The following is a 16,876-nucleotide window of genomic DNA, read 5'->3' as shown; positions in this document are numbered from 1 at the left end:
GTTTGAAAGGATGGGCAATGCAGTCATTGCTTTTTAGAGTCACTTAAGATTGTTATTTCACATGCTCTTCTCCAAAGAGACCTGTCTCAGTGGATTTCCATTCCTAAGTCCATCTTCCACATGAAGAGTTTGAGGTTTTGAGGCACTTGTTGGGGGCATGTCAGGCATCTTTTGGACACTAGAACTCTTGGCTGCCCCCTATGTGTTCCAAGCTTATTTCCCTTCTGACACTGTTTGGCATACATCTTCCCAGTAGAGGGAGGGGAACCATGACTTCTTTGTAGATCTTCCCAGCAGTGCTGAATAGTTTTGCAGTGCCTCATCTACACCTGTCCCCTCTCATATTTACTGTCATTCTGGGTCAATATTTACCTATTACAAAAAAAAATCATCACTCATCCTTCTTCCTCTAAGACTTTGAAAGGATGTACTTAATTGGCTTTTGAAAGGAGCTGACTTTAGAACCCAGTGAAAACATAGAGGGAGTGAGGCAGTTTAATGTACCTAAAGTGTGATTTCAGAGACTCAGAAATTTTAAGTTGTGAGAATTCCTGCTTGCTCTAATGCTGTTTACAAAAACCCAAGAGTGCTAGGTCTGCAGAAAAGGAGAAATTACAGGTAACTTCAAAGCTCCTCCCCTTCCCGATCTGCGCAGTTTTAAACATCTCCTTCCCTTTGTTTGCTCCTCAGTATATACTACAGCAGTTCACTAATCTTAAACTTATTTACTCTTTATGAAGACGCTAGTGATTTTCATATATCACTTGTGAAATGTGGCATAAGGCTCTCATTTTAAATACTTCTTTAACAAATACATGCATCTCAGAATTGCAACGATAGCTGCAGTCAGTCAGTCACAAAGATGTGTGAAATATACAGGTTTACCGTGTCCTGATTGAAGATGATCGGTGAGGTCACATTAATTGACAGCTGCATATTTACTCTGTAAAGTCTAGACTGTGCTTTAGCCATACTTAGGGCTGCATTGGTGGAGGGGAGGGGCGGGTTGGGGAAGGAAGTCCTCACTTTATTCTCCTGTGTGGCCACGTCAAACACACTTACATCTTGTGGCCAGGCTTGGGAGAGCAGCAGGGACTTGCACTCCCAATACTAATCTAATTGGTTGGATGGGGTTGGGAATTAGGCAGATCCATGACTGTAGTACCCCACAGGCCACTCACCAGTGCTGGCTGAACACAAGGGGAAGGAGGAATTTGTTGTAATGAGTCAGTGTAACATACTCGCCTCCCTGCTGTGCAAATTCAGTCACACTTCCTCTTCATTGATCTTTCTGTAGCAGCACATCTTCACACTGCCCCTTGCTCAGAACTGAGAGGAAATTTGATATAGCCCTAGAAAAATGTATATTCAAAACAAAACAAAAAAACCTGTCTGCCACCAAGCACTAGAATATTTGGTTTTATTAAAAGCCAAATTTGCTGTTTCTTGTTTGAAAAAAATATGAGCTCTTATATTTTAGAAAAATACCTGCTACCTTTGCGGTACATATAGTGGCTGAGCAGCAACTCTGTCTACCAGTAAGGATGAGTAACACGCTGTGCTGGGAGTCATGCTGCCATTTGTTTTGTCAGCATTTTCCAACCTAATTGTTGGCATTAGGAATTTACCTGCAGTCTCTTGACGCGCAGGTTTAATACCTGTGCTTTCTGAATACTGTAACTCTTTGGCTGAGATTTTTTTAAGGGCTTTAAGCTAAATGAATGGGCATTGGGCATCCCCTTCCTCTTGGGGGCTTTAAAAATCTCAGCCGCTACCTCTATGTAGCTCTCACCCATTGTCAGAAATCACCTTGGTTTGTCTCTTGTTTTTATTAGGTTTACCGAACCAACCAGTGTGCTGGAGAATTTGTGATTACATTTCCAAGAGCCTATCACAGTGGCTTTAACCAGGGTTTCAATTTTGCTGAAGCTGTGAACTTCTGCACAGTTGATTGGGTATGTTTTAAAGACATAACGTGAATTTTCAGTAAAAGCATATGCTTACTAAATAATGTGGTAGTAATTTTATTGTGCATGCACAATCTCACTTGAATAAGCTAAATGGAAGGCATAAAGAAGAATTTTCCTAGTGCACAATGACCAAGGAAAACACAGCATATATAATGGTGTTTTGCTATTTTTCACTTTGAGCAATACTTCTAAGTAGCTAAGAAACTGAAAACACTTCAGTTTTATCTTTACATAGTTTAGTGATTTCAGAATACTAAACTAGCTGTAAAATGAGTTTAGTGGACTGGATTGAATACTTCCTTCTCACCCAATGCCCCTAAAAGAATCAAGCATCAATTATATATATAGGTTGTGATTCTTAGTTACAGTAAGGCCCTTGAGCGATGGAAGCAGCCCCCTGAGAATACCTGTTAGGCAGGGGGCCTGCCCAAACTATGCAGAATTGGAGAAGACTCTATGCAGCTTCTGCTCCCAGCCCTCAGCAAACAGAACATTTTGGTCCTGGGGGTATGGCCAGAGTTCACTGAACTATGGGTATGCTCTGCTTCCCAGTGCCCATAAGAGCTCTGGAGAAGCAGAGCAAGAGTCAGAGCAGCTTCAGGGCTGCTTTAATTTATACTGGGGACTGGACAGAGTCCTGCACACCATGAAAATACAGGCTGCTTAAAGCTACCTTTTTTGCACCTCCATGCCCATTCCTGACCTAGTTACAGGAAAATTATTATTCAGAATTGGGCATAGGGACTCTTCCATCTTTCTTCAGACACCTTTAAAAAGATACTTACGGCATATACATTATATTTTGGAACAGTTATTTACTGCAGTCTGATGAAAATTATGTCCCAAGAGCTCCAAGTTTGTCTTACCCATTTTTTGACAGTAAATAGTATTTAATTAGATTGTAAGCTGCTTGAAGCAGGGACTGTCTTTTCGTTCTGTGTTTGTACAGCACCTACCACAATAAGGTCCTGCTCCATGTCTGGGGCTCATAGGACCTGTACAAATAATTAATAATATTTATTCAATGTGATTATCTTCAGGTTACATCAGTGTGGAATGGAACTCTTTTGGGCTCATTCACCACTTCACTGGTTTTGAATGTTAAACTTCTATTTTAAGCAGCACTTTTAAACTCCTTAAATCTTTAAAAGTATTTAACCCTCTTATGATAATACTTTGTGTTGGTAGGTAAGGATTGGAACTGTCCTTTATTATTAAGGATATGTTTATGCCACGGAGGTCACAGAATTCATGGATTCTATGACTTCCAGACCTGCATGACATTTTCTGCTTCAACCCTGAGGTGGTGGGGCCAGAGCTGTCAGCCACCACGGGCTGTCATCGCTCAGTCAGCCCCATTTTGTGACAATTATTTTTATTAAAAGTGAGGGACAGGTCAGGTGCTTCTGTGAATTTTTGGTTATTACCCATGACCTATCCCTCACTTTTACTAAAAAATAACCATGACAAAATCTGAAACGTATTTATTATTTAGAAAAGAACAAAATCAGAATAGGCTGTGAAACATGGTTCACATTGGAATTTCCAAGTTTCTGTCGTGACCAAGTAGTCTAGCTCTAATCCACCATCTGTAGACATCCACTTATTCCATCTCCTAGGAAATACTGTGCCCTAGGATGAGGTTTTCATATTGATTTCACTTGGAAAAAGTAACCAGGAAAACTGCACTTCTTCCATGCACGTCAGCTGTTAGATACAGAGGTAATGTAAGATTTATGCAAGTGCACCTCAGTGATGAGAGAGCAGCTTCTCAATCAGAGAATCAGACAGAACTGTTCCAAGAGGTCATTACCTGAAGTGTACATCAGTGCTAATTTACTGGAAGTCTTAGTGGTCTAATCCTAAATAATAAAATGGATGATCTCTCTTCAGAGCAATAGCAGCTAATAGACTACTGTACAAACCAAAGATTATGGCTGTTAAAGCTATTTTCTGTCCCTTTTATATTTTTTAATCAAAATACACAGAGCATGTTTTCTCCAAGATAGGCCAAATGCAGCCAGCTGTGTCTCCAAGCAGATTTCTTAGACTCAGGCAAATAATTAACATTTTCAGTGATTAAAATATTGCTTGGTCTTATAACTGTCCTTTTCAACTACAGTTGTTTCTGATGATTCTCAGTTTGGATTTTCCCAACACAAATGTTGTCATCCTATGGAACAATATTCATCCACTTACACGTGGGTCATTTGGAAATGCTGCTGCTCCAACTTAAAATGCTGTTTATAAATAGTACAAGGGAGGTTGGAATAATGCATAAATGCTTTAGGCCTATATCCAGAGCCCCAGCTCCTGGAGTCGTGATTACATCAGAATGCAAGCGTAAAAAAACCTATAGCCCTAATGGTTGCAAAGGTAAACTAGAAAATGTGACATGAGTATAACAGTGAGGTCAGCCTGAGTCAGAAGACAATCTGAAAGAACAGTAGAATAGGTGAACTGCCCCGTCCCTGTTAATAGATGTTAACTCCAAAACGCAGTGCTCTGGGCATTGTTGTGTGCCTATGGCCTCTGATTTTCTTAATCTGGCCCTGAGTACAACAGGTTTCCATGTCCAAACACAGCAATCAGTATCCTGAATTATAGGAACTCACTCATGGTCTTGTTTACTTTTTAAGATGTGGTGTCCTTTTCATTAAAATTAATATATATTATTCCTAGAATGCACTGCTATTGGCTTTCACTTGTTCGGATAGATAGCAATTAGTTAATAGCGCATACAGCGTGTGCCTTCACATTATTATGCCTCTAAAGGTTTCATAAGCAAGATTTAAAAAAAAAAAAAAAAAATCGTGTTACTTTTTTTTCCATACAGCTGCCATTGGGTCGCCAGTGTGTGGAACATTATCGTCTGTTAAACCGCTACTGTGTTTTTTCTCATGATGAGATGATATGTAAAATGGCTTCCAAAGCAGATGTCCTTGATGTTGTGGTAGCTTCTACTGTTGAGAAAGACATGGCTATTATGATTGAAGATGAAAAGGCTTTACGAGAAACTGTGTGTAAACTGGTAAGCTTTAGGAAATTAAATTATACTGAGTAGAATAACTTTAAAATCGTGATTTGAAGTTCACCCATGGAGTTGTCCTACGTTAATGTTGCAAGTTTAGGGCCAGCTTGTGCCACCAACACTCATGTACCTTCATAATTAGCCCCTTTGATTTCAATGGGAGTATTTGAGGAAAGAACTACTTAGCATGAGCAGGGTATTAAAATCTGGCCTTCAGTATTTTTTTAAATGCCTTTTAAAAATATTAGGTTTTATGGTTTCTTCAGTAACTTAATTGAAGTAGTTGAGTCTTCATTAGCCAAAATGTGGTTATTTTCATATGTTCAATATCTTAATCCTAAACTTCCGTGATAAATCATGTCTTTGAGCAACTTTAACTTCTGATCTTCTAGTCTGAATTATTTGCTCTGTTTATTATACTATGAAGTCACTTTAGTGTGTTCTGTTGTAGGGAGTGACTGATTCCGAGAGGATGGCTTTTGAAATGTTGCCAGATGATGAGCGCCAGTGCATAAAGTGTAAAACCACTTGCTTCATGTCTGCTGTCTATTGTTCATGTAAACCTGGGTTACTGGTATGCCTGTATCACGTAGAAGATCTCTGCTCCTGTCCCACCTATAAATATAAACTGGGGTATGTTTTGCTTCGAACAGTATTATGCATTGGGGGTCTATGGGGACTAGAACATGCTTTTGTTAAATTTAGTTTTTTGAGTAATCTAATGGAGGGAGTGGGGCATATCACCCATCTGCTTTGCTAGTGATGCCAGTTTGTTGCTCCATTTATCTTTGTCTCACAGCCATATTCAAGCTTATTTCCACAGTGCTCCAAGGATGGAACACCCTTTCTGAGATGGTGTACAGTGCCATTACCTTTTCTTTTTCACGTCCCACAAGATACATTTCTGTCATAACACCTACAAAAGAGACAAAGTGGATGAGGTAATATCTTTTATTGGACCAGCTTCTGTTGGTGAGAGGAAGAAGCTTTCGCACAGAGTTCTTCTTCTGCTCTGGGAAAGGTGCTCTGAGCATCACAGCTAAATGCTAGATGGACCACAGTGTTTAGCGTAAGTAATTAACATATATTTGTAAGGTATATTCAAGATAGAACAGCCTGTTAACACCTCTGCAGTCATAGCACAAAAAAGGGGGGTTAATGGGTTACAGATTGTTGCAATAAACCATAAATCCAGTGTCTCTGTTCAGTCCCAGGATTTTTAGTGTCTGCCAGAGTTATGAGTTTAATCCCAGGCTTGTCTTTTGAAAGTGTTATGTAGGTTTCCTTTGAGGATGAGGACTTATAGGTCAGATATAGAGTGATTATTTTGTGAAAAGCGTTTACCTATAGGTGATACGGTTTCTTTGTTTTTTTATCATTTTCCTGTGTGAGTTCATTGGAGAGCATAGTAAATCTCTGGCTTCACCCACATCTGTGCTAATTACTTATGCTAAACAATCTGTTCCACCTTGCATTTAGCTGTGATGCTCCGAGTACTTTTTCCAGACCTGAAGAAGAGCTCTGTGTGGCTTAATAGCTTCTCTCGTTCATCATCAGAAGTTGGTCCAATAAAAGATATTACCTCACCCACCTCGTCTCTCTCTAATATCCTGGGACAGACATGGCTTCAACTATATTGAATGTAACACCTACAAGAAATTAGTGTGCTTACTCCTTTTATCTACACCAAAAGAAGTCTTGTTTCTCCATGCTGTAGTAGTTCTAGCCTTTGCTGAGTAACTGAGTAATCAGATTGCTTTCCTGAGCTGTCCTCCTTCACCCATTGTCCCTCCCTACTGTTTTGTTCTCTCTTCATTGTCATATGTTCAACTGAATTGCAAGCTATTCAGAGCAAGAACTTTGTCTAGTATTTGTAGTATGAGGTGCCTAATATACTTGTGGGCACCGAAAAATATAATGAATAATAGTAACTGCAACTTTTGTAGCTAAAGCAGTGATGGTTCATGTGGACTCTAGATAATCTCATTTTGATGGTCATTAATGCCTTACTAAAGGTTTTGAATTCTGTGCCCCTTCCAGATATCGATATAAACTAGATGATCTCTATCCAATGATGAATGCACTGAAGTTGCGTGCAGAATCCTACAATGAATGGGCTTCTAAAGTAACTGAAGCTTTGGAGGCAAAAATTAACAATAAAAGAAGTATGTATTTTCCTTATCTTCTATCTGCTACAGATGCTAACAAGTGCCAATTTCCAAAATGTTTCTTGTTCATCTCTTAACTTCTGAAACTCAACAATTTTGTCTTGGAAGCTTATTGATATATCATATAAGTAAATTTGTATATGTATATACCTTTTCTATGACTCCATCTCACAACTAAAACTGAGAGTCCCCAAACAGAAGCTTGTCTGAGTTATGGGTTTGGCAGGTAGGGGAAGTTTTTTTGAGTGCTTGCTTGTGTCCATTCCATTCTCGGTGCGTGTGTTCTGCATACACCGTTACTGGAGATTTTTCCCATAGTGGTATCCATTGGCTCTAGTGCCTTCTGGAGCTGCACGCCTTTGTGCCGGTATAAGGGGCGCCGCTGGCCTTGAACCCTTTCAGTTTTTTTTTACTGCCTCTGACAGTTTCTGGAATGATCCTTTCTTACTCTGGCAAGGCTTCTTCCAGTGATTTCGGACTCTTTTCTTCATTCATAGCATTAATAGTTAAGTGTATATAATTTCGCAAGTATTGTTAGTTTATATAGTTAATAGTTCCAGAGGGGTTAGTGTATAGTTAATGTATATAGTTCCAATTGTCATGGAACTTTTTGCCCCAGAAGCCAGGCATGTCTCTGTCCACAGGTTTCAAGCCCTGTGCCTCCTGTAGCAAACCTATGCCCATGAGTGACCAGCACTCCAGTTGCTTAAAGTGCTTGGGGGAAACTCATGTAAAGGATACATGTCAAATCTGTTGGGATTTCAGACCCTGAACTTAAAAGGACCAGGACATCAGGCTAAAGGCTAGCCACATGGAAGCTGCCCTCAGACCTGTCTCAGAGCCAAGTCACTCTGATTTTGCACCAGGTACTTCAGCGTCGGTGCGAAGCACTTCTCTGGCACCAAGCTCTTCCCGGCACTGTTCTCCATCCCCTGTGCTGAGGGAGAAGCACAAAAAGCAGCACACCAACAGAGGGTGCTCACCATTTCAGAAGAGAGACAAGCGGGGAGAAGTGAGACAGATGCCGGGCCACTCTGCTACCCCTGAACCATCATTGACTCCGCTGAGGGCATTGAATCTGGTCTGGGACCTTCCACCAAAACCAGGAAGCCGCCGTGGTACCAGCAGACTGTTGGTGTCATGGATTCCAGAGGCCTTTCATGTGGCTATGGGCCTTCTCTCTCTTCCGGTCCCCTCCACCCCAACATGTCACCTGCCACCCCTGGGAGCAGAAAGGAACAGGGTGCATTGGGCACCTTCCCGGCACTGTGCCTCTAGGCACCATCCAGGGGCAAGCCCCACCTGATTCCAGGATTCTGATCCCCTGCACACCATTGGTCCCTGGAGCCTTGGCACCCTGTGGAGGTGGAAGTGGGTACTGCTCCACGGTGATTGCTGAGAGACGAATCCTCTTTAGAGTCTGAAGGGGAATCCTATGTACTGCTGAAAGCCCACCATCATCAGTACCCAGCCTACACCCCACTGAGTTTTGGCATCCGTCTTCTGGCAGGCGCTTGGCCAGCAGGTCACTGACCGACGTAATGGCTCTACTGGGACCCCTGGGGGTTTCTCCTGGTACTGGGGTCTTCCTCACACCTCTCCTTGTCAGTGGTCTCTGAGAGGTGGGCTACTACTCCTTCCTGTTTAGCGCTGGACCCTGACTCCAGTTCTGACCCCAGTACCAAAGTCCAGGAGATGCCTCCAGTGGACATAGTTGAGCAATAGGAAGGAGCCCCTCCTCTGATGCAAGCCTCCTCCTCATCGTTCCCAGGTGAGGCTGTTGCAGGTCCCAGAAGCTTACTTCCCCAGGATGATTTCAGGGTCCATCAGTACCTGCTTCAAACCTGAGCTTGGAGATAGAAGAGCTCAGAGAGACATCTCACAGCCTCATTGATTTCTTGACTGCAGCAACTCTATCCAAGGTGACCATATCCATCAATGAGGCAATGATGGGACATGCTAAGGCCCTATGCAAACTCCTTCTTCTCTGGCCCCCACCTCAAAAAGGGTAGAGAAACAGTATTATATGCCAGCAAGTGGGTTCAATTACATGTACAGTCACCCGCCTCCCTCTCCAGGGTCCTTATGGTGTCTGCAAAAAATGAAAGGGACAGGCAGGGCCAGTTGAGTGCTACCCCGAAACAAAAAGATGCTATGAAACTGGACATTTTGGGAAGAAATGTTTGTTCTACCGAGAGCCTCCAACTGGGTATCGCCAATCAGCAAGCTTTGCTGGGGAGATACGATTTTAATCTATGGGACTCCCTGAATAAGTTCAGAGACACTCTGCCCCAAGAGTTGAAACAGGTGTTTGTGGCCCTCTTGGAAGAGGGTAAGGACATGACTTGGACCTGTCTCCAGGCAGCTCTGGACTCTGCCAGACTTGGCAACCCGGACAATGGTTTCCATGGTCACCATGACGCGCTGTTCCTGGCTCAGGGCGGTACACTTACCTTACCAAGTTCCTTCCCCAGCTCTCAGGCAAAGTGGTGCAAGTCCTGACAGACAACACCGCATCCATGTTTTACATCAACAAGCAGAGGTGCTCAATCTTTGGCCTTGTGCCAGGAGGCTCTGTGGCAGTAAGACTTCTTCGTGAAGCAAGCCGTTCACCTTGAGGCGGTACATCTCATGGGAGCTTGAAACATACTGGTGGATCATCTCAGCAGAGCCTTTCCCCCTCACCACAAGTGTTCTCTACACCTAGAGATCATTAGTTTCATCTTTCAGAGGTGGGGCCTACCCAGCTGGACCTATTTTCCACCAGGTGGAACAGGAAATGCCATCAGTTCTGTTCACTGCACGGGCACAGCGGGGGCTCCCTCTCTGATGCCTTTCTGCTCTCGTGGGCAGATCGTGTACTGTACACTTTCCCTTTGATCCCCTTGGTTCACAAGGTTCTCCTAAAAATCAATCAGGAAAAGGCAAAGGTTATCCTGATAACACTGGCATGAACATGCCTGCATTGGTTCAGCATGCTCTTGGACATCTCGTTGGCAGCGCCACTCATGCTTTCACTCCTCTCAGACCTGATCTCACGAGACAGTGGCAGGTTGCTTCTCCCAAATTTCACTTCCCTGCATGTGACTGTATGGTTGCTGCATGGCTGAACTGTGAATTGCAGGCCTGTTTGGATCTGCTTCAGCAGGTCTTGCTAGATAGTAGAAAGCCTTCCATCCGGGCTACCTACCTGCCTAAGTGAAAACACGTTACTTGTTGGGCCACTGAACAGAATCTCTCTCCATTCTAATCTTTTCTGCAGTCCATCTTGGAGTTTCTGCTCTATTTGGTGTGTCTGGTGCTCTTGGTAGCCATTTCAGCCTTCTTTCCTCTAGTGAATGGCAGATCAGTATTCTCCCACGAGATGATGGTTAGGTTTCTCAAGGGGCTGGAAAGGCTTTACCGTCAGTTTCTCAAACCTATTCCCACATGGGACTTAAACCTGGTCCTTGCGAGATTCCCAGGCCCTCCCTTTGAGCTGTGAGCATCGTGCTTCCTGCTTCTTCTCTCTTGGAAGATCGCCTTTCTGGTGGCGATTGCTTAGGCCAGAAGGGTCTCTGAGCTCAAAGCCCTTATTCGGAACCCCCTTATAAGATGTTCTTCAAGGACAAGGTCCAGTTGCCTTCCTACCAAAGGTGGTGGTGCAGTTCCATAACAACTAGGACATCTTTCTACTAGTCTTCTTCCCAAAACCTCACAAGACCACTGAAAGACAGCGGCTTCATATGTTGGACGTTCGGTAGTCCATCTTTTATATTGAGAGGACTAAGCCTTTCTGCAAGTCCATGCAGCTCTTTGTAGCCATAGGAGAGAGGATGAGAGGGCTACCGGTGTCATCTCAAAGAATCTCATCCTGGATAACTGCCTGTATTTGGCCTTTCTATGAGCAGGCAAAGGTCCTGCCTCCAGCCATCATGACCACCCATTCCACAAGAGCCAGGGTTCATCAGCAGCGTTCCTCGCATAGGTACCAATCCAGGACACCTGCAGAGCTGTGACCTGGTTCATACCTTTTCATCCCACTGTGCTGTCACCCAACAGGTCCGAGATGATGCCAGTTTCAGGAAAGCAGTGTTACAGTCAGCAGGTCCATGAACTCTGAGCCCACCTCCAGGGGTATTGTTTGTGAGTCACCTAGCATGGAATGGACATGAGCTAGCACATGCAGAAGAAAAAAGGATTACTAACCTTCCATAACAGTTGTTCTTCAAGATGTGTTGCTCATGTCCATTCCATGACCCCTCCCCTTGTACCTCTCTGTTGGAGTTACTGACAAAAAGGAACTGAGAAGGTGCAGGGCCAGTGGTGACCCTTATACCAGCACATATACACACAGCTCTAGAGAGTGTTAGAGTCAGTCCTACAGATCACAATAAGGGAAAAATCTCCAACAACAGTCCATGTGGCATGCACGCCCCTAGTATGGAATGTACATGAGCAACCCATCCTGAAGAACAACAGACGGAAGGTTAGTAACCATGTTTGTATGTCTGAGAGTGCAGATTTTTAAAATTTCCGTACCAGCTTCAGGATTTGTTCATTAGACATTGTTGCATTCGATTATTGCACTGCAGTATTCTTATAATCAATCATAAAAAGGACTATTTTTAATTAAAGAAAATATTCTCTTTTAAAAGGTCTCGTCAGTTTTAAGGCTTTGATAGAAGAATCAGAAATGAGAAAGTTTCCGGATAATGATCTACTGCGACACCTCCGATTAGTTACTCAGGATGCAGATAAATGTGCCTCTGTTGCTCAGCAACTTCTTAATGGCAAAAGGCAAACCAGGTATGTGTTGCATTATTTCAAACTATTGAGGGGAAAATTTGGACAAAGCACTTGTTTTATGGCTTTTCAAATTACAGCAACCCCTTTGGTCTCTTGAAAAGATGTCCTACTTTTGGGGTCTTGTACCTCCTGGCACATGTCAAGCGTGCTGAACTTTTCAGTTTCTAAAGGCCACTTGTTCTGCTTTGAGGCAGCATTAAGTAAGATGTTATGACTGCAAAATAAAGCTTGCCTTTCTCTGCTGGGTGATCCGTTGGACACTAAAATGCTTCTTAACTTCCTGAGATGAACGTTGTTTCAGATATTGACAGATAACAGCACCAACAGACCTTATCTAAACGTACAAGGTGAAGTAACTCTCCTCTATTGTGCCGGCTGTGAAACCGTGTCAGTGGTACATACATCATTGTATTCTCTCCCCATGCCTACACCTAGTGGGAGTTCAGAATGTCCATGCAGACTTCTTGGGCAGAAAATGACTGGACCAATATAAGAGGTTCATGAAAACATCAGTTATTCACTATCACTTCCACAATTTCAGGACTCTCATGCAGGAAAAACTGCAAATATTACCTTTTTTTGTTCCAGGACAGTGAGTACATTTCTCCTAGATTGGAGCAGAGTCTGTCTCTAAACGTTTCCTTCAATAATTCTTAGCTCTTAAGTGAATTAAAAGATCCAGAGAGGCAAACGAGTACTGGTTACATCAGGGTTTCTAAGACAACACTGGTATGCTGATCTCTGCGGGAGCTCTCATGAAAATTATGCTTCACCATCCCCTGTCTCTGGCATGCAGTTGAATTCTCCACCCAGATCTACAACTCCTACATGTAGCTTCCTGGATGATAGATTCTTAACCAGATCTTCAATAGTGAAAGAAATCCTCATCTCTCCAGAAAACTTGCCACTCTGAAGTACTGTGGTTGGAAGTGATTCTTGAACTAGCCTCAGTGGGCTAAGCCATCAGCCACAACCTCAGTACAAGATTCTTGTACAACATACTTTCAGTCTTCATCCCCTCCCAGAGTATTAAGAGGTCCAAATTCCATCTGCACCCAGGCCACTGGTTAAGACTCCAATAAGTCTCTGACTCCACATTACCTCCTGGTCCAAAAACATTTAACTCCAATTGTGGCTGCAGTTACATCCTCTGAATTTTCCTTTTCCTCCTTGCAGGCCACACCTGCAGCCTCAGCACTAGGGACTTGGCACCTGCTAGTAGCCCAGCTTTCCCTCCTTCCAGAAGAAAAGAGAAGGGGAAAATTTTCTGGCATCAATAATACATGCTATAATAGAAATGCGGTGCTCAGCATTCTTCTGAGGAAGGCGGGCGGCAGTCCCCTGCTTCCCACCCAGTCACAGCTCCCAGCTGGGATGCAGGCGGCAGCCTCCAGCTTCTGGGGAAGGCAGGCGGCAGCTCCCAACTGGGAGGCGGTTGGCAGCCACTACAGTCCTGGGAAGCCGGGCTGCAGCCACCCGATTCCCACCTGGTCCCAGCTCCGAGCTGGGAAGTGGGCGGCAGCCCCCCGATTTCCACCCGGTCACAGCTCCCAGGTGGGAGCCTGGTGGCAGCCTCCTGCATCTTACGAGCTGGGCTCGCAGCTGGGTGGCAGCCACCCACGCCCTGGCTCTGAGCCGAGGGACAGCCTCCCACACCTTGGCTTGAAGATGGACAGCATCTGTCTGCCCACATCCCTGGGTCCCAGCCAGTGTGGAAGCCTCCTCTGCCCCTGCTCGGTTTGGGTGGCAGTCGCCTACCTCCCAGGCTGGCAGCCAAGCAGTAGCCGCCTGCAACTTGCCCAGATGGCAGCTCCCCTCCCCGGCTCAAAGCCCAGTGCCCAGAAAACTTGTCAATTTAACTGTTCTAGCTGAGCAGTGAAATTGACAACTACGACAGCCCCAGATTTCACCAGTTACCCTCTTTTCCTGTCTCTCTTGCTTGTCCTCCTTCCCTGTCTCTCTCACCCCTTCCTCCTTTCAAATATATATGGCAAAAAAATTGGCGCGGCGCTTTGTATTCCCCAGCATTGGCATGCCGCTCAAAGCCTCCTAGCTTTGGCCAACATCACTTCTAGCCCAGGTACATACTTGAGTTGTGCAACCTTGGTGTAAAGATGGTAACCCTACCCACACTAGATCTGACATCTGTCATATCACGGCCTTATATACGCAGCCCTCCTTCCAACATGTGACTCACATTAGTCTGTAAATATAAAATCCTGTGGAAAATTGAGTGTTGGGTACTTATTAAAATTTTCAGAAGTTAGGGGGTACTTGCTACTTAAAAGGTTGAGAAACACTGCATTAGAGAATGTATTGAGCTGTGCTGCACCCTAGCCAGAATCCTGCTTGGCTCAGAGCACTATCTACCAGTGTGACTACTGCTTCCATGGCAAGTCTTGGACGGGTACCTGCTGTGGAGATCTGTAGCTCCTACCTAAAGTTGTGTTCACATTTCTGCCAACCACTGCTCTTTGGAGTCAGCACCTGGCTCTGAGACTTCATTCAATTAAGAACCCCCTCATTCAACCTGGACAGTGCTGTTTATTGATCTTCCACAAGTGGGAATGAACAAGAAGCCCCTGAAGAAAAAAAAGAAAGGATACTTAACCGTAACTGGGTTGTACTTTGAGAGTTCCTGCATTGCTTCCTCTTCACTTCAGAGTTCTCTATATACTTGAGATTCAGGGGAGGGAACTGAGCCTGTTGGGAGCTGTACTCCCATATAGCACTTTTGGTGCAACATGGGGGCACATCTGCAACCCACACAGGCACTGTTTTGAAGAGAGTTCTGTGATCTCAAGGTGCCAGTTGATTCTTGAAGAAGAGCAGTTATTGGTAAGTAGCTGTTCTTTCTGAATTTATCTGAAGTTGCTGCAGAACTTCCAGTCTGCTATGTCAGAGCTGCAGAGTATAGGTTCAGCTTCCCTTAGAACACATGGGGCCTAGGTAATTAGATTTTAAATAAAGTCAATCATTCAACATGTTGTGAATTTTTAAACTTACTCTGTTCTGTATGCAATTTTTTAAGAATTAGTCTACGTTTAAAATAAGCAATTTAAACAAATGAATATTTATTTCAACAACAGATGAATAGGAAATCTCAGTGGGGTATGCTAATGTGTCTGGAACACGATAAGCATTATTAGCTGGCCTGTTCTGCAGTAAAGTCAAACTGGCAATATAAAAGCTTTCTTTCATACTCTGTTCAGGACACTCAGACTTGGTTAATATCTGCTTGAATGTAAAAATGCTAGCCAATCTAACACACCCACATACAACTGATTGAATGTGATGTTTTAAAATGCAAATTAAAATGTGGAGTTTGCAGCAAAAGAGCCCTTCAGGTGGGGTTTTCAAAAGTGGCTAAGTGATTTAGGAGTATAGATTCCGTTGAAAATCAATGGGATTAGTGCTACTTTGGTCTTGTCTAGATAGGGAAATTGACCAGAGTAGCCATTGTGGAATAAAATGTTCCTCTATGGCTACTATGCAGTGGCTCCCTGTGTGAACACTGTATTGCAGAATAAAAGTCACTTTATTTCTGAATAATTCATGTGCTTCCAAAGCAGAGAAAATATCTAAATAAAATCAGATGTATTCTGGATTAGTATGTCCACATGAAGAGTTATTACTGGATTAGTTATTCCACAATAGCTATGCCAGTCAGTTTCGCATGCAAGCAGTCCCAAGTCACTTAAGTGCTTTTGAAGATTGCACTTTTCCTGTATAGTCTCTCAGCTAACGCTTCTGAAAATTCATAAGTAGACTTTTTGAAAACTTTAAATGTTGGAGTATGTTTTAGTGACATCTGACAATCGGGAAATGTCTGTGTGTGATTGCAGATATCGTTCTGGTGGAGGAAAATCCCAAAATCAGCTGACTGTGAATGAGCTTCGGTTGTTTGTAAGACAGTTGTATGCTCTACCCTGTGTCCTCAGTCAAACTCCATTACTGAAGGTAACTTTGAGAGCTCTAGAGGGGAGAGAGAGGAACTAAAACTTTTAAAATAATAAACAGCAATAAAATTTTAAGACTGCATACACTTGAACAGCTAGTGTAGAACAGGAATTCACAAGTGGGAGGATCCGTATTCTATTTAGTGTTGCTGATATACTATTTATGAAAGTATTCTAAATCTCAAGGCATTAAGAAGAGAATGAACATTTGAAGGTAAATTTGTCTTGTGCATTCCTTGCATCTTAGTGTGGTATTTGCCAGTAAATTCTACTAGTAGTGCTTTAACTAACAGAACCAGCCAAGATTGCAGTGCTGCTGTGTATAGGAGCTTTAAGCTTTGACAATGATTTTCTCCTTCTGTTTTAATAGTTGCTGTTATGTGTTACAGGATCTTCTTAATCGTGTAGAAGCTTTCCAACAGCATAGCCAAAAACTTCTCTCTGAAGAAATGCCCAGTGCTGCAGAACTACAGGAGCTATTGAATGTCAGCTTTGAGTTTGATGTTGATCTTCCACAGCTAGCAGAACTGCGGATCCGTCTGGAGCAGGCACGCTGGCTGGAAGATGTACAGCAAGCTTGCTTGGATCAAAGCTCCCTTACTCTGGATGATATGAGACGACTCATAGATTTGGGCGTTGGACTGGCTCCTCATTCAGCAGTTGAGAAAGCAATGGCTAAACTGCAAGAACTTCTTACTATGTCTGAACACTGGGATGACAAGGCCAGAAATATGATAAAGGCCAGGTAGAAGCTAATTTTAGATTTTGAGAATAGATGCAATTAGTGTTTCATCTTGCACTTGATAACCCACATTAACCATCAGTTCAGATGTGGTCCTGACCTTCTTGCCTTTGTTTTTCTCTCCACTTTTATGTGTGTATGAATATGCTAATGTATCAATACTTAGTTTGTATCAGATATTGCATGGAACTTTGTAATACTAGATGATATGTACACAA

At 43.3% G+C, this 16,876-nt stretch overlaps 1 protein-coding gene across 2 annotated transcripts in view; it reads left to right on the top strand.

Moving 5' to 3' along the window:
- The window catches only part of KDM5B (lysine demethylase 5B), a 131,422-nt gene that overhangs the window by 85,082 nt on the left and 29,464 nt on the right, over positions 1 to 16,876 (top strand). For both annotated transcript variants that reach the window (XM_067531816.1, XM_067531815.1), the window contains 7 exons: positions 1,836 to 1,955; positions 4,807 to 5,001; positions 5,453 to 5,634; positions 7,042 to 7,166; positions 11,807 to 11,957; positions 15,803 to 15,917; positions 16,306 to 16,661. In XM_067531816.1, the coding sequence (XP_067387917.1) occupies positions 1,836 to 1,955; positions 4,807 to 5,001; positions 5,453 to 5,634; positions 7,042 to 7,166; positions 11,807 to 11,957; positions 15,803 to 15,917; positions 16,306 to 16,661 (1,244 nt within the window). The remainder of the gene's footprint in view (positions 1 to 1,835; positions 1,956 to 4,806; positions 5,002 to 5,452; positions 5,635 to 7,041; positions 7,167 to 11,806; positions 11,958 to 15,802; positions 15,918 to 16,305; positions 16,662 to 16,876) is intronic.

This window comes from Emydura macquarii, unplaced genomic scaffold, assembly GCF_026122565.2.
Source record: "Emydura macquarii macquarii isolate MOO-44397 ecotype Brisbane River unplaced genomic scaffold, CSIRO-AGI_Emac_v2 contig_3220, whole genome shotgun sequence".
Taxonomy (NCBI): Eukaryota; Metazoa; Chordata; order Testudines; family Chelidae; genus Emydura; species Emydura macquarii.
The sequence above is the reverse complement of the archived record's forward strand: the minus strand, read 5'-3'. Positions and strand labels throughout refer to the sequence as shown.